General features: G+C 42.8%; 2 protein-coding genes across 6 annotated transcripts; one reads left to right on the top strand and one right to left on the bottom strand.

Moving 5' to 3' along the window:
• Nucleotides 1-12,652, bottom strand: Haus2 (HAUS augmin like complex subunit 2). Of its 2 annotated transcripts, XM_051144465.1 has the most exons (6): nucleotides 12,488-12,652; nucleotides 7,999-8,091; nucleotides 6,941-7,010; nucleotides 3,979-4,111; nucleotides 1,864-1,972; nucleotides 1-402 (listed from the first exon to the last, which is right to left on the bottom strand). In XM_051144465.1, exons 1-6 carry the CDS (start codon nucleotides 12,587-12,589, stop codon nucleotides 196-198), a joined length of 714 nt encoding a protein of 237 aa, XP_051000422.1. In that variant the 5' UTR covers nucleotides 12,590-12,652; the 3' UTR covers nucleotides 1-195. The 2 variants fall into 2 exon arrangements, with proteins under 2 accessions (XP_051000422.1, XP_051000420.1); XM_051144463.1 differs by lacking the exons at nucleotides 6,941-7,010; nucleotides 12,488-12,652.
• On the top strand, nucleotides 12,596-17,015 carry Lrrc57 (leucine rich repeat containing 57). 4 transcript variants are annotated; one of them, XM_051144456.1, is made up of 6 exons: nucleotides 12,596-12,751; nucleotides 13,011-13,116; nucleotides 13,224-13,362; nucleotides 14,002-14,270; nucleotides 16,208-16,393; nucleotides 16,893-17,015. In XM_051144456.1, the coding sequence occupies exons 1-6, from the start codon at nucleotides 12,648-12,650 to the stop codon at nucleotides 16,932-16,934; spliced, it is 846 nt and encodes a 281-aa protein (XP_051000413.1). In that variant the 5' UTR covers nucleotides 12,596-12,647; the 3' UTR covers nucleotides 16,935-17,015. The 4 variants fall into 4 exon arrangements, with proteins under 4 accessions (XP_051000413.1, XP_051000416.1, XP_051000415.1 ...); XM_051144458.1 differs by having other exon boundaries at nucleotides 12,665-12,758; XM_051144457.1 differs by having other exon boundaries at nucleotides 12,675-12,917.
• The last annotated feature ends 829 nt before the right edge of the window (nucleotides 17,016-17,844 follow it).

Here is a 17,844-nt window from a genome sequence, read left to right as displayed (position 1 = left end):
GGTTGACCTCAGGCTGTCAGGCTTGCAGCAGGAGCTTCTGCCTGCTGAGACATCTCTCTGGGCCTGGTACTACAATATTAAGAAGGGTCTTTCAGGGCTGCTAGCAACAAAGCCTATCACTATCCCTAGATATTGTACTAGCCTAGAGATAGACTTCCTTGACTACACATAATTAAGCAAAAGCAAAGATAGCAATCACTTGTCATTAACAGTTTGAGCGTGAGCTTTAGACACAAAAGGCAATGCAGGCACTATTTCAAGTTCATGAAGATAATTTTCTTCAGTTAGTATCTTGGGGATACACAAGGAAATTTCCTTTTGTTGTTCTCGCCACCTCAGTATATTCTCTGCCAGTTCTTCTATCTTATTCACCAAAATATCCATCTTGGCTAAAGCCTTGCTCTATTACATTTGAAATAAAAAAGAAAGAGAAAACTGTTATTGATTACCATTGTGTCAGAAATAAATACATCAAAAATTAGCATCTGATCCTTTTCTAGTCCCTTACAGCAACAATTCCTCAGAAACAGTGTCTCCACTCCCAGCTCAACCTTACACATCTTCTGTGAGATCACTTCTCCTTCATCAATACTGAACTCTATGCAAATAACCTCAGGCCTGTTCACTATATCTGGAATTTGTGCGAATCTTTCTACCTCAGCACCCCCTACAGGCATGTGTGTGCCACCAAAGTTATCTTAAATTGATTCTAAAGGTGTAGGGTGATTGAAGTCAGCAATTCTCCAATTTTCTTTTCTTCTGGTAATGGCGATGTAGCAAAGGCCTTTCACATATTCAGTAAGACCACAGCAAGCTGGTCCTCGGCCCTGAAAGTCTGTGTTTTAACATACACCAGATGGTAATGGTCCTCTCTGCACATACTTGGGAGTGGGAGGGCTCGATCCACTCTATCAAGATTTTCTCCACAAGCAGAGCATAGTTCTGACCAACCCACTCCTCTGTGTTCTTCTTCAAAACTGAAAACGGACTGGAGCGATGGCTTAGCTGTTAAGAGCACACTGGCTGTCTTCTAGAGGTCCTGAGTTTGATTCCCAGCACCCACATAGCAGCTCATAACTGTCTGTAGCTCTAGCCCCAGGGGAATCTAACACCCTTTTCTGGGCTCTGAGAGCACCAGACACACACATGGCACACAGGCACACATGCAGGCAAAGCACCCATTCATACACATGACATTAAAACAAAAATGAAAAACAGAGGGCTGGAGAGATGAGTCAAAGGTTAAGAGTACTTCCTGTTCTTCAAAAGGGCCCAAGTTTGGTTTTAGCACCTATGTCAGATGGCTCACAATTGCATGTAACTCCAGCCCTAAGGAATCTAACACCTCAGGCACCTGTACTCAGTTTCATGGGGCCACGCTCGTGTGCGCGTGCGCACACGTGTGTACACACACACACACACACACACACACACACACACACACACACACACACTCTTAAAGTAAAAACAAAAGTGAAAACTACAATCCCCCCTTACCAACAACAAATGCAATGGCTCCCCAGCACTCAGAGAGTAAACTAATCTTCTGGGATACTGAATCAGGAGCACTGTCCAGTTCAAGACTTGCCTGAGCCATATAATGAATTCAAGGTCAGCCTGTGCTACAGAGTAAGAACCTGCCTAAGTAAATTTGTTTGTTTGTTTGCTTTTTTGAGACAGGATTTCTCTTTATAACAGCTCTAGCTAAGGCAGAGGCAGGCGGATTGCTGTGAGTTCAAGGCCAGCCTAGTCTACAAAGCGAGTCCAGGACAGTCAAGGCTGGGACAGTCAAAGTTAAATGGGAAGGTCACACAGTTGAGAGTCTAAGAACGAAGAATAGCTAGCTGTATTAATAATACTCACCATTTTCTTTACGTTTGCATCTAAATGAGGGATATTTCCAATTGTTTCAAGATGGGTTTCCAATTTCTCAATGAAACTTACAGCCAATTCCAACAAAAGTACCATATATCTGAAAAAGAGTGTGATGGTTTGAATGTAAATTCATCCCACAGGCTCCCTATCAGGCAGTGCTGTCTGGGGACTTAACGGAGCTTTGGGGCACCGAGACTAGTTGGTAGATGGAGACCCCTAGATGTAGTGTACTTTGAATGTGCTCTCCAATTCCTGATCCATTAAGACGTGAACAAGCCGTGCTGCAAGCTCCTGCCACCACAGCGGAGCTGCCGCAGGCACAGTGCCTGCCCTATTGTGCGGGATGTGCTACCTCTAAGCTGTAAGCCAAAACAAGCCTCTTCCCAGCTAAGCTGCTGCTGTTAGGTATTTTGTGACAGTGGTTAGAAAAGTAACACAGGGAGAAAAAAAGTTAACCTTTTTTCTTTAGTTGTTTTTGCTTCTTTTCCTTTATATTTTCATCATATTTCTATTTATTTATTTATTTTTGGTTTTTTGAGACAGGATTTCTGTATAGCTCTGTCCTGGACTCACTTTGTAGACCAGGCTTGCCTCAAACTCACAGAGATTCTTCTGCCTCTGCCTCCCAGAGTGTTGGGATTCAGGCGTGCATCACTATGCCTGGCTTAATTATTTTCTTTATTTAGGACTGTTATTTTGAAATAAGCAAATATAATGAGCATCACTAACTTTCTAATGGAATTATCAGTGGTAAAAAGGTGCTTTTACTTAAAGCAAAACTTAGGTTGTCATCTAAACAGAAAAATGGAACGAGTCAGGCATCATGATATATATACCTTTAATCACAGTACTTAAGAGGTAGAGGCAGGCAGATCTCTGAGTTCAAGGACAGCCTAGTCTACAGATCAAGTTCTAGAATAGCCAGGGCTTCGCAGAGAAACTTTGTCTCAAAAGACCCAAAAAGTAAAAATAAAAGTATAAAGACACATAATTCATGATAACTGAAATCTGATCCAATGTAACTGGGTGTGTGGCATAGGAGACAGAGGCAGGAGGACCTGTGACTTTGAGATTAGCTTGGTCTACACAGTGAGTTTTAGGCTAGCCAGGACTCCATATTAAGCACTATCTAAAAAAAGGAAAAGAAACCGGGCACAGTGGCGCACCCCTATAATCCCAGCACTCAGGGAGGCAAAGGCAGGTAGACTGCTGTGAGTTCAAGGCTGGTCTACAAATTGAGACCAAGACAGCCAAGGCTACACAGAGAAACCCTGTCTCAAAAAAACCAAATAAGTAAATAAATAAATAAAATAGAAAAAGAAGAGGAAGAGAAAGAAGAGGAGGAAAAGGAAAAGAAGAAGAAAACTTAGTTATTAATAACCATCTCACATAAAGTCACTTGGTTCAAATAACAGAGAAAACACTAGGGAAAAATACTACATTGAAAAGTACTACAGTGGGGCTGGAGAGGTGGCTCAGTGGTTAAGAGCACTGCCTGCTCTTCCCAAGACTCAGGTTCAATTCCCAGCAACCACATGGCAGCTCACAACTATCTGTAACTCCAAGATCTAACACCCTCACACCAAAGCACACATTAAAAAAATAAAAAATAAAAAAAAAAAATAAAACTGCAGTGGCACACGCCTTTAATCCCAGCACTCTTGGAGGTAGAGGCAGGTGGATCCCTGTGAGTTCAAGGCCAGCAGCCTTTACACAGAGAAACCCTGTCCTTGGGGGGGGGGGGGCTTTTGTGTTTTAGGAATTATAAATTATGATTTTGGTGACAAATATTAAATACTAACATGCAACATAGTGAGTAAATCCTTTATTTTTATTTTTATTTTTTATTTTTTTTGAGACAGGGTTTCTCCATGTAGTCCTGAAACTCACTCTGTAAACCAGCCTGGCCCTTTCATTTTGCCAGTTATAATCACTTAGAAACAAAAGACATTTTCCAGTTTAATGCATCAACATTAGTAATGCTAATAAATACAACCAATAATACATTGTTTTTTTAATTATGCTGCAATATAGCTGCCAGTCTAAATAAGAGCTATCTTAAAAAAAACATGCACAGTTCTCCATTTCTCTTCGTGGTCTAACCTGTGATACACAGCTTCCACTGGCAAGTTCTCCTGGCACATGGGTCTCAGCAGTCTCTGCCTGATGGCCCGCTTCTCCTTCAGCACTGCTTCCAGATGGTTATTCATGCTTTGCAGAGAATCACACTTCTCAACTACATAAACCAGATGGCAACCACATTAGCAACAGCACAAGTATGTTTCAGAGTTGTTAAGAATTTCCTCCTTGGGGACTGCAGAGTTACGGCCACTTGTTGCTCTTGCAGAGGACACATATAGACAATTCACAACCATCAGTAGTAATTCCTGTTCCAGGAGATCCTATGCCGACTTCTGTCCCCTGTGGGCACTTCCACATGTGCTGCACAGACATCCATGCCGGCAAAATACCCATACACATAAAATAAATTAAAAATAACTAAAGTCAGCAATAATCTAAGGCTGGGTATAGTGGCACAAACCATAGTCTGAGCACTCCTAAGGCTGAGACAAGAGGATCATTTGAACTTACAAGTTAGATCTACTGTGCACAAAAGAGATCCTTATCTCAATGCTCATAACAAACAAATAAACCAAATAAATTAACCCACATCTCTGTAATCAGCTTTCTTGCTTTTGCTTCTTTCGTAACATCAACTTTATAATACTTTTTTACTAACAACCAAACTCTAGCATTAAATTCTTTCCTGTGTTTTTTGTTTTTTGGGTTTTTTTTGTTTTTGTTTTTTCGAGACAGGGTCTCTCTGTGTTAACCTTGGCTGTCTTGGGCTCACATTGCAGATCAGGCTGGCCTCGAACTTACAGTGATCCTCTTTCCTGTGTTTTTCAAATATATTTTTTATTCAGTTTGCAAATCCAGGGCCTATTTTCATATGATAATCATATGATAATCATCAGTTTTAACACTTAGTTTCCTCCCTCCCCAAAAAGAACCTATTTGAGAGTAGATTGTATACAGCATGACCTTTATTCTTTAGGAAAAAAATGTACTGTGTGTGTATGTACATGCAAGAGTACTCACATGTATGTGTGTGTGTGTGTGCAAGCTTGCAGGAGTACTCACATGTGTGTATGTGTTTTTGCAAGAATGCTCACATGTGTGTGTGTTTGCAGGAGTGCTCACATGTGTGTGTGTATGTGCCTGCAGGAGTGCTCACGTGTGTGTGTATGTGCCTGCAGGAGTGCTCACATGTGTACCTTAACTTATGTGAAGGTCAGTGGACAACTCTCAGGAGCTGGCTCTTAGGGATTAACTAAGGCATAAGGCTTGAAGGCATGTGCCTTTACCTGCTTAGCCATCTAGCATGCCCATCATCTTTTATTCTTAAGACTTTATTCCAAGAACATTCTTTTACGTAACTACAGAACATTACCAAATTCAGAATTTTTTCTTAGGAAATTTATTCTTTTTGGCTTTTTCTTTTTCTTTCTTTCTTTCTTTCTTTTTTTTTTTTTTAGTGTTTGGGGACTGAACCTAGGGCCTTACACATGCTAAACAAGAACTCAAACATTTAACTACTATTGCCTTTCCCCCCAATATTTGTTTTAAAAGTTTAAAGATTATTAATTTATTTAATTCTGTATACATGTGTGTAAGCATCTGTCACAGTGCTCATGTGGAAGCCAGAAAACACTTTTGGTTAGTTCTCTCCTTTCACTCTGTGGGTCTAGGATTTGAACTCAGGTCATCAGGCTTAATAGGAAATGCTTTTACCCACAAGGGTTTTTATACACTAAACTATCTAATCGGTCCTGTTTGCTTTGTTACCTTTGTTATCATTTGCATGTGGGAGTGGTGGCTTGCACACATGCTACAGCACACGTATCATGTGGACCCCGGGGACTAAACTCGGGGTTGGCAGCAAGGGCCTTTACCTGTTGAGATGTTTTCCCACCCCTGTTTGGTTTGGTGTTTTGAGACACAGTTTTCAGTATTCCAATCTGGCATCAAATTCATTAGGTAGTCAAGGATTACCCTGAACTCCCACTGCCTGCCTCTACTTCCCTAGTCTAGGTTTAAGGTATGTACCACCATGCTGAATATGGATTAAATCCAGAGCCTCAAGCATGTTAAACAAGCACTCTACCAATTTCAGCTACTTTTACAGCGTGTTCAGAAAATTAAACATTCATCTCTTGTCTTTGAGAAGCTACTATGGCTTAGGAACACTTGAGTGTGTTCCACAAGCATTTAGGTCGGGAGCTTAGTCTTCAGCATGGTGGGTCTGGGAGATGCTGCGGAGCTTTCAAGAGGAACGGGGAGCAATGACGTCAGTGAGAGCAATGCCCTGTGAAGAACTTAGTCCACTTCATTTTAAAGACACTTTCCTGTTGGGTGTGGCAGGACATGACTTTAATTGAAATATTAAGCAGGCAGGTAGACCTCAGAGTTTAAGACCAGGCAGGTCTACATAGTGAGTTTCAGGCCAGCCAGAACTTCATAGTGAGAGCCTGTCTCAAAACAATACAAACAAAACCCTTCCTGCTGCAGAGTGCTATTATTTTACTACTTTTTAAATTTTATTTTTATGTGTATGGGTTATTTGTTTGCATGTATATGCATCTGTATGTGCATGCCTGGAGCCCATGGACCTAGACTCCTTGAGCTTGGGGTTACAGACAACTGTGAGCTACTGATTGGTGCTGGGCATTGAACCTGGGAACCCTGGAACATAGCCAGTTCCTTGTACATTACCCAGCCTCGGAAATTTTGTTGTGGCAACAGAAAAAAAGACTAATTGAACAACTTTCTATATGCTATTTTCACGAGTCAAGTCAACTGGATTTGTTTTTGGCTAGACAAAGCTATATAGTAAGACCCTGCCTAAAAAACAAGACAAGCACAAAACCTTGAAAACATGTTAGTGATGGGGCAATATCTGAGAAAGATTATGACTTTAGAATTTTGATGCCTGGTGCTTATATACTGGTGTAATTCAAGAGCAAGCTGAAATCCTGGTAATTATTCTCTTAAGTAAACTTACCCAAATAGGAAGGATGAATAAGATCTGCTGTATCCTTTTCTAGCGTCAGAAGTTCAATTTCTAGGTTGTTCTACATGAAGAATAAAAGGAAACTGTATCTCACTCAGAAAGTATTCTGAAGTTAAAAGCTTAAAACCCTGATTTAAAAAATGGAGATACTACAGAGACATGGTAGAAGACACACAGACACATATTCCATGTATGTATACAGATTCCTTAAATGGGATGGAAGGATGGTGTATATAAAAGCCAGAGAAGTCACTGGAGCTTTTCATTTTGGTATCTTGCTTTCCTGTTACTACAACTAACTACTACAACCAGCAGCTACCAGCCAAGCACTAGGCACTGCTTTATTTGCAAACAAATGCTATTCAAACTGATGAAATTTTTTTGTTTTAGTTTTAGAGTTGATCATCGGGCCAGTTGGTGGTAGCACACTCCTATAATCACCGCACTCGGGAGGTAGAGGCAGGCGGACATCTGTGAGTTTGAGGCCACCTTGTCTACGCAGTGAGTCCAGGACAGCCAAGGCTAGACAGAGAAACCCTGTTTCAGAAAAAAGAAAAAATAAATAAAAAATGAAAGAGTGGAGCATCGGGCTGGAGAGATGGCTCAGAGGTTAAGAGCACCGTCTGCTCTTCCAAAGGTCCGGAGTTCAATTCCCAGCAACAACATGGTGGCTCACAACCATCTATGAGATCCAGTGCTTTCTTATGGCAAGCAGGCGCACATGCGGGCAGATTACTGTATAAATAATAAATAAATCTTTTGTTTTGTTTTTTGAGACAGGGTTTCTCTGTGTAGCCTTGCCTGTCCTGGACTCACTTTGTAGACCAGGCTGGCCTTGAACTCACAGCGATCCGCCTGCCTCTGCCCCCTGGGTGCTGGGATTAAAGGCATGTGCCACCACACCCAGCTCAATAAATAAATCTTAAAACCAAACAAACAAAAAAGTTGAGCATCAAACCTGGCCCAAGCATCCACATTTTCTCTGAACTGCACGCCAGCATACTACAAAGTTTTCTAAGTGGAAAAGAAGTGAAAAATTTGTAATTTACCTGGTAGATTTCAGCTTGGATATCTGAGATCTGCTGTAATCTGGAAAAGTCCACAAAGCATGGAGCCATTTTCTTAGATATATCTAACATCTCCTATTGATAAATGAACAGGCCAAGTGTAGTATGTTACACAAAGTATGCATATTAGAATAACATACACAAAAGACTAAAAATAACACAACATATTAAAACAGTAGAATGCATATCTTGTTTCTATTTTATTTTATTTATTTAATTTTGGTTTTTCAAGACAGGGTTTCTCTGTGTAGCCTTGGTTGTCCTAGTCTCACTTTGTAGACCAGGGTGGCCTCGAACTCACAGCAATCCGCCTGCCTCTGCCTTCCAAGTGCTGGGATTAAAAGCATGCGCCACCACACCAACCCTATTCTGTTTTTATTTTATTTTGATAAGGTCTCATGTGGCTCAAACTAGCCTTGAGCATGCTATGTAGTCAAGGATGTACTTGAACTTCTAATCTTCACACTTCCACTTTCCAAGTGTACAGCATAACATCAGGTTTGTGTGTGTGTGTACACAAGACATAGATAGATAGATAGATAGATAGATAGATAGATAGATAGATTCTGCACTGGTCAGACAGGAGAGTTAAAGGGAGATGTAGCAGGAACAACCATCCTTGCATCTTTCAAATCCTTGATTGTGGCACTGATTTTCTATAATTCCTTCCATGTAATATTATCTTTAATTCACTATTTTTCCCAGTAGAGGCGATTCCAATGGCTTCCATTTGGCATTTAAAACATAACAGCCCTCACTCCACAGGTCAGGGAACCAATATGGGAATTCTGCCAACTTCTAAGTCTATCTATCCCAAATATACATTCTGGAACTGGGGGAGTAACTACAGGATGAGTTTGGGGACTCACTGGCCCTGTGGGTTGGACTTCAGCTAGCTCACCTGACCTCCGTAAGTGTTTAATTTGGGGCTCAGGGGTCCATAGGCTTAGAACCTGGGATCATCACGGCAGAGCACGGCAGTGGGCAGAGTAGCACTGTAGCAGTAGCTGAGAGTTGGCTCTTGAGACACAAGCGTGGGGCACAGACAGCTAACTGAGAATGGTGTGGGCCTTTGAAACCTCAAAGCCCAGACTCAGTGACACACCTTCTCCACCAAGGCCACATTTCCTAATTTTTCTCAAGTAGGTGAAACCCTTCCACCAACGTGGGATCAAGCATTCAAATCTGTGAGCCCATGGAGGCCGCTCTCATTCAACCACCACAGCATGTATATGAATAAAACCAGATAGTCTAGAAAGGGAGGTGGACACTAGGAAAAAAAAAAAAAATGTTCAACCTATCTATCAGCCAAAGTAGAGAAACAGCCCTGGAAAGATGGCTCAGCAGTTAATAGCATTTGTTGTTCTTGCAGAGGACCCAGTGTCAATCCCCAGCAACCACACGGTGGCTTTCTCCAGTTCCAGAGGATCCAGTGCCTTCTTCTGACCTCCATGGGCAACAGGCATACAAATGGCGCATATACATACATGCAGGCAAAATATTCATACATATAAAATAAGTATATCTAAAAAAAGTAAAAAGAGTAAAGAAGCACTCAACAGTGTTTCTAACAACCAACCCCTTCCTTTAGAGCCCTGGCTGTAACCTGGGGCCCTTGTAGTGGCCCTAATGTCAATCTCGACACTGTATCCCTCTATGTTCTGTGTTACTACTTCCCTCAGAATAACATTATTTTTCAATTCTTCCTTCTTCTTCTTCTTCTTCTTCTTCTTCTTCTTCTTCTTCTTCTTCTTCTTCTTCTTCTCCTCTTCCTTCTTCTTCTCTTTTCCTTCTCCTCCTTCTTCTTGAGACAGGGTTTCTCTGTGTAGTCTTGGCTGCTCCAAACTCGTTTTGTAGACCTGGCTAGCCTTGAACTCACAGAGATCTGTCTGCCTCTGCCTCCCTCAGTGCTGGGATTACAAGCATTCGCCACCATGCCTGGCTATTTTTCAGTTCAGTTAGATAAGAGGCCAAAGACCTAAATATTTCTAGCCCAGACCACAGTGCACTAGTAACATATTGGCTAGACTGGCTAGGCAGCAAGCTCACCTGTCTCTGACTCCTAGCTCTAGCATGCGTGCCACCCCACTCTGCTTGTACGAGGGTGCAGAGGCTCTCACTTCAGGCCTTCGTGACTGTGTGGGAGGCACTCTCTATGGATTCAACTACCTCCTGAGTCCCAGTTCCTGTTTTATGTGGTGTTGCAGATCAAACCCAAGGCTGTGTGTGTACAAGGCAAGCACTCTATCAACTGAGCTACATCCCAACCCATTTACTTATTTTTTAGCAGGGAGGCCAGCACTCAGGCTGTTCTTCTGCAGCTCCTAACTTCAGTTCCCAGCAAGCACATGGTGGCTCACAACCATCTGTAATGGGATCTGATACCCTCTTCTGGTGTGCATGACGACAGAGCACTCATGTACATAAAATGCATAATAAAAGAAAAAAATTTTAAAAAGGAGATACATTAATTAAAAAAAAAAAGTAAATGGCAGAAGGGAAAGTAGAATGAGAAATTAAAGACATTAAGCTTAAAGGAAGGAAACTGATATAAAAAGGAAGTTGAGGGAAGTTAGTTAATTCATCTGTAGAAATTAGTAATGCAGACTTGACGGAAGTTTGGGTTTTTTGTTTGTTTGTTGGTTGGTTTGTTTAAATGCATAGAAGAGTCATTAGTGACTTCTGATATATCCTAAAGTGTTCGTCTTTAATCCTAGCACTTGGGAGGCAGAGGCAGGTGGATCCCTGTGAGTTCCAGGCCAGCTTGATTTACAAAGTGAGTCCAGGACAGCCAAAGCTACACAAGGAAACCCTGTTTCAAAAAACAAAACAAAAAACGAAAGAAAGAAACTAAGAATGCCAGATATGGTGACACAGATTTGTCATCTAAGCACTGAAACAGGAAGATTGCTCAGATTCAAGGCTAGCCTAGGATATTGTGAGATCTCGTCACCATTAAACTAAAAAGAAACACCTAAAGAAGACCAAGAAATTCAATGAATATCACTCAGCAAGTTGGCAGAATTAGATCCCAGAACCCTCTCTTTTTTTATTTTATGTTTTTCATAGACAGGGTTTCTCTGTGTAGCATTGGCTGACCTGGACTCACTTTGTAGACCAGGCTGGTCTCGAACTCACAGAGATCCACCTGCCTCTGCCTCCCAAGTGCTGGGATTAAAGGTGTGTGCCAACACACCCGGCGATGTATCATTTTTTAAAACGAGTTGTGAACAGCCAGGCATGGTGACGCACTCCTGTAATCCCAGGGCTAGTGAATTACAAACCATCTAGGGCTACATAGCAAGACTCTGCCTCTAAATAAATAGTGGTAAAATAATAAGAAGGGTGACCTGTGATAAGATTATGTTGTGAAAGATTCTGGACTTTTTTTTTTAACACCCAGCATTGCTTAGAGCATTTCAGGCGTCCTGGCTAACTAGCTTTCACAGGAGCTGACACAGTACTCTTCTGTTGAATCCTTTACTCTCTTGTGCTTTTTTTTTTTCCCCTACCTCTTTTAAAGTATTCTCGCTTTGCACAGTGCAGCTCTCTTGTCATAAAACTATTATTTTGCTGGGCATGGTGGCGGACGCCTTTAGTCCCAGCCCTTGGGAGACAGAGGCAGGTGGATCTCTGTGAAGTCAAGGCCAGCCTGGTCTACAAAGCGGGTCTAGGATAGATAGGGCTGTCACACACAGAAACCCTGTCTCAAAAAACCAAACCAAACCAAAAACAACCCCTACTACTTCATAGCTTAACACATTTGAGACTCAGCGTTCTTCTAGAAAGGGCTGATAGAAGATGAAAGTTTCTAAACCATAGAAGGTACCCTGACATGAGCTCAGGCCTTGTAGAATGGTGGGTTCTTGGGTACCTTTTTGGGTGGTTGTGGTTTTATGGGGTTTTTCCCCTAATGTCAGTTTTATGTTTTTTTGTTTGTTTGTTTGTTTGTTTGTTTTGAAAATGGGTTTCAACTGTGTAGCCCTGGCTGTCCTGGAACTCACTCTGTAGACCAGGCTGGCCTCAAACTTACAGTCAGGGCTCACCTAAGACCATCGGAAAACACAAGTGTCTACATTACAATTCATATCAGTAGCAAAGTTACAGTTATGAAGTAGCAACGAAAATGATTTTATAGTTGGGGGTCACTACAACATGAGAAACTTTTATTAAAGGGTCACAGCATTAGCACGGTTGAGAACCACTACTCCAGAGGAAGTTATCACTGGAAGAAAAAATAAATAAATAAAAAATAAAAAGCAAGAGTACTGTTCCATCTCCGACAAACCAGGTGAGCTAACCTGCAGGCACTCAAAACAGAATACTGGCAACACTCTCCACCCCGTCCCTCACACTCAAAGGAGGTCAGCAGCCCTCAATTGGCTCACTCCCGCCCCGCAGAGCCACGACCACCACCTCACAGCTGAATTTTGTCGCCACTTTAGTGACGCTCTCGCCGCCCCCAACGTACCTCAGTGACTATCCCTGAAGCCACCAAGCGGTTCAGCAGTAGCCCAGCGGCACTCGGCGCGGACGCGGAGTCCCACGGGTTGGCGGCAGCCATGGCTCCCATACACCTCGGGAACTGGCGCGCGGAGTGAGGTGCACACGGCGAACGGTCGCGCGGCTTGATGATGTCACAGGGCGTTCCTGCCCGGGCGGAAGCCCTGGGAACGCGTCTCAGGCGAGCGCGGGTCCCCGTGTTTCCCTGGCGGAGCCTTCTCTGCACTGAGCGGTAGGAGGCGAGTCTGGAGCTCCCTGTTCCGGCAGCGGCTATCGGAGGCTCCCTGGCTCTTAGCTCGGCTGCCAAAGCAGCTGGACCTTGTAGTAGCGCGGTCTGCTCGCCTGCTTTCTCCTTGCCACTCTTGGGCTGGCCGCTGGGAAGTAGGGATAGGCAGAAGGTGACAACTGGGACCGGAGACCCAAAGGGAAGGTTTACGCGATGGCTTGTGTGTCTAGACTGGGCGGTGACAGCTGCACTTCTTTCCCAGCAGGGAATTGAGCCGCGGCCCTAGGATGGGAAACAGTGCCCTCCGTGCTCATGTGGAAACAGCGCAGAAAACTGGGGTCTTTCAGCTTAAAGACCGTGGTCTGACCGAGGTGAGACGTGAGGGGGCCCGAACCAGGAAAATAAAAGGGAGAGGGACGGCGGGGTGGCGAAGCCCATTGGTGCGGGATTTTTCCACGCTGTGAACTTCTTTCTCCAGTTCCCCTCAGAGTTGCAGAAGCTGACAAGCAACCTTAGGACCATCGATTTGTCCAACAACAAGATCGACAGCCTACCGCCTCTACTAATAGGAAAGTTCACCCTGCTGAAGAGCCTCTCTCTCAACAACAACAAACTGAGTATGCCTTTGGTGCCTAAGCAGCTCTTGCTAGTGATCAGCTGTCGTGAAGGGTGTTTTTCCTCTTACAAAATGGTTTTGTTATGAAATCAGTTCAGGAGATGCGGGATGTATTGAATCCTTCTGCTTTTTGCAATTAATCTACAAGCTTCCTTGGTAGCATAATTATTATTACTAGGTTTATTTGGACTTGGAAGACCTTTGGGATGCAATGTAAACAGTTATCTAATTTGAGGGGCAAGGTGGAATGGAAGGATCTTCCAAACCTCCCCAGATTGTTGTTAGAATATACCTAAGTCCCTTTACAAAAGGAACCCATTTTACATGTAAACAGTTTTCTGCATTTCGATGGCACCTTAATCTTCTGACCACTGTTGGTAAAATGTGATACCTAAACATGACTTTTGAGAATTCTATGTCAGAAGCCTGGTGACTTAGGCCTGGAAGGAACCCCAGCTACTCAAGAGGCAGAAAAAAAAAAAAATCATAATTTCAAGGTCAGCCTACACAACTTAGTGAGACCCTGTCTCAAAATTAGAAACAAAACCAAGAGGAAGCAGGCTGCCATACTTTTTTTTTTTTTTTTAATAAACTTCATTAGTTCTATCAGACTCAGGATAAATTTTTTTTTCTTCACCAGCTGTTCTACCCGATGAATTATGCAATCTGAAAAAACTAGAGACACTAAGTCTAAACAATAATCACCTGAGAGAGCTTCCGTCTACCTTTGGGCAGCTCTCGGCCCTGAAGACACTCAGCCTGTCTGGGAACCAGCTGGGATCATTACCGCCCCAACTCTGTAGCCTCCGGCATCTGGATGTAGTAGATCTCTCTAAAAACCAGATTAGGAGCATACTCGACTCGGTCGGCGAGCTGCAGGCCATCGAACTCAACCTCAACCAGAACCAGGTCTCTGCTTCGTGTGTTTTGCCCTGCTCCCCAGTTTATGTTTGGGTTTTTATGGTCTTCTGATAATTTCCTGTTCCTTAAACAATAATCATGGAGTTTGGTTTCATAGACTAAAAGATATGTCCTGTAAGATGAAGTTATTTTAATGCGCAGTGTCATGGAGTGGGTTGATAGTGGCTGTGTTTGAGGAAGGCAGAACGGAGTAACAGGATGAGATAATTACAGAAACTATGTTCGTTCCCTTTCACACCCCCAATCATTTAGTGAGGAGCCATGTTGGGGATGACGTAGTGTAGGAACGAGACACCAGACATGGTGGAGAAATCCCAAAGGGTTGGTTTTCCTGGAGCTAGGCTATCACTGGACAACTTCACATCTGAAATGGTCACTTTGTCTTGAAGCTTCTTGGTTAACATCTGTCTGGAGAAGCACTCTGCTCTAGACATGAGGCAGCGATGGAGACATTTGAGACGAGGTAGCCTTTAGTTTTTAGCCTCTATGCCCCCATATGTGTACTGCTCAGTATATTAATAACTACACATGGTATTGCTGTGCTAGATTGTAGTTGATATAATATTTGGTCTTTGAGGTGGGTTTTGTCTTTTCCCTGAGATTTTTAGGAAAAAAACTGTCATTGGGTAAGCACCAAGTATTAGTTGATGACTTATTCCACACCCCTTGTTGCTGGACCGTAGATGACCTTGGGAGTGTTAAATTCAATAAGCAAGAGGTCTAAGAATCTGTATTTTCAGTAAGATGACCAGGGCTAGACAACAACTGAAAGGTACAGCAATTGTATAGCTAGAGATTAGCAGACAGAACTGTTGATACAAGTGAAATAGTTTTAAGAATGACTTTTTTAGAAGATTTATTTATAGCCAGGAGTGTTGGTGCACGCCTTTAATCCTTGGGAGGCAGAGGCAGGTGGATTGCTGTGATTTTGAGGCCAGTCTGGTCTACAAAGCAAGTCCAAGACAGCCAAGGCTACACAGAGAGACCCTGTCTCGAAAAAAATTATTTATTTAATGTATATGGATATTTTTACATTACATCTACACATCAGAAAAATGGCATCAGACAGTTGTGAGCTGCCATGTGGTTGCTGGGAATTGAACTCAGGACCTTTGGAAGAGTAGTGAGTGCTCAACCACTGAGCCATCTCTCCAGCCCCTAAGAATGATTTTTTTTAAAGGTTGAGAATGTTAACTATGAAGCATTAGGGGTTTATTTCTGCTTGAAAATAATTCTTAAGAAATAAAAAGGGGCTAGGTGGTGATGGTGCGCACCTTTCATCCCAGCACTTGGCAGAGGCAGATGGATCTCTGTGAATTGGAGGCCGGCCTAGTCTACTGAACAATTTCTAGAACAGCCAGTACAGCACAGAGAAACTCTGTCTTGAAAAAACAAAAACAAAAAATATTTTTTTAAAAAAGGAAAAATAAAGAGATACCTTCCCCCCAAAAAATACAAGGAGAAATTCAAAAGAGAGAGAGAAAAAAAATCAAGTGTCATACACAAGAGGGAGTCTCAAGAAACAGATGGCTGGTCCTGTGCAATGCAGCAGTGCACGGAAGCATGGAACCGTGGCTTCGGCAACTGAGAGAGTGGTAGGTATCAAGTGTTCATAGGGCTCTTTCTGAGTGGCGACTCACTGTTGAACTTTTTCCTTAAACCTCCATGACTCTCATTATTTCCTATAACAAATGCACAGTGCTTTTATTATTAGTTTTTATTTCTGAAAAGCTGCTGGTAACCTTCAAATGATTTGAAAGTGGAGGAGGAACAGAAGGTGTGTAGCAGAGGCTTCTGTCGTGAGTAGGTAGTGAGAAAAGGGAGGTGGGAAAAGAAAAACTAGGACACAGTCAAGACTTGTTTGTTTCAGTGTAGTAAAGTGGCCATTCTGTTCCTTGTCCTCTTCCTGCTTTGTTGTCCCACAGATCTCTCAGATCTCTGTGAAGATCTCCTGCTGCCCTCGCCTCAAAGTCCTTCGTCTGGAGGAGAACTGCCTGGAGCTCAGCACACTTCCTCAGAGCATCCTTAGTGACTCCCAGATTTGCCTGCTTGCCGTGGAAGGCAACCTCTTCGAAATAAAGAAACTCCGAGAACTGGAGGGTTACGATAAGGTGTGGGTTAGCATCTTTTACATTTCTAGTGTCTGCTCCAGGGATAAAAAATGCTGAGATAACTCGAATGATGTCTACAGGTGGCATCTGACCGGTTCCTATTTTGGGAAAGTCCTAAGACTTGGCCAGACTCTATCGTGCCAAAATGACTTTCTCTCCATATTGCTTATTGCAAAGCATTTTTTGATGTTTCCTAGCACAATACATGAACATTAATCTGCTTTAATAATTAAGTAGATTTTTCCAGGTATGGTACCATGGCTTTAATCCCAGCACTTGGGAGGCAGAGGCAGATGCAGGCAGATCTCTGTGAGTTCAAGCCCAGTCAGTGCTATATAGTGAGGCCCTAACTCAAAATGGGGGAAGTAGGGAGTAAATTTTTTATGAAATGAACCAAGTCAAATTAAAAGGAAAAAATGTATAAAAACCTAAGTTAAAAAGTATTCATGTACTGCTCATAGCAAAATGCCATGTGTATATTTTTCTTTCATGCTTTTAGTACATGGAGAGGTTCACTGCCACCAAAAAGAAGTTTGCATGACGCTCTCCAGGGCCATGGGACCCGTAAAGGACACGGACTTGGAACCTCTGCTGGAATCTGGCTGGGCCGAAGGCTCCTGGGCTTCACTTAATGACTTTGTTTCCTTTTGAGGACATCTCAGATAAGCTAAAGGAAAAGGACTTAGGAGTAGGAGACGGGAGGAGCCGTTCACTTTGAGCCATGGATAGGGCGATGGCCAGTGCTGACCTTCAAAACCATCCTGGTTGGGCTCTAAGAAGGCAGTCTGCAGTTGCTGTGGATGCGGTGAAGGAATGCTGCCTGGGGACAGAATGACTCCACGCCACAGCTTGAGGTGTTGTTGAGTGGCAGGGGGCTCAGCTTTCATAAAGTCAGTTACCACATCACCTCTGTGTAACACTTTCTACTTTGTTTGAGATTCTACTTTGTGGGTAAGTTGTATGGCTAAGGACGTATGCGTTTGTCCCAGTGGTCAGTTCAATGGCAGTGCTTACACGTGGAACGTGGATGTACATAGATGTGTAGCTGTCTTAAACAGCTCTGTTAAGAGGAGCACCAACACAGCAGCCAGTGAGGAATGTTCCCCGAGGCTACAGTAGCAAATATTTTTTTTTTTTAAACTATTGCAGGTGCCTTATTGGTAGAGGGCTCTGAAGAGCTAAAACTATATGCAAAAATTGTAAGAATTTTTGTTTTGTAGACAGGTTTTTGCTATGTAGCCCGGGCTGGCCTCAGACTCAGCTTCCCCCACTCAATCCCCTGAAGTACTGGGATTACAGGCATGCAGCACACTTAGCCTACTTGTTAGGTTTTAAATGAATTTTAATAATTAAGATTTTCCTGAAGCTTTGTTAAAAATCATATGTTATTTCTGGCAATTTCTCCCCTTTTGTATTTATAACTGTACTAAACAAATTACCTTCAAGGAAAT

Source organism: Acomys russatus, chromosome 4 (genome assembly GCF_903995435.1).
Source record: "Acomys russatus chromosome 4, mAcoRus1.1, whole genome shotgun sequence".
Taxonomy (NCBI): domain Eukaryota; kingdom Metazoa; phylum Chordata; class Mammalia; order Rodentia; family Muridae; genus Acomys; species Acomys russatus.
This window is presented reverse-complemented; position numbering and strand designations above follow the sequence as displayed.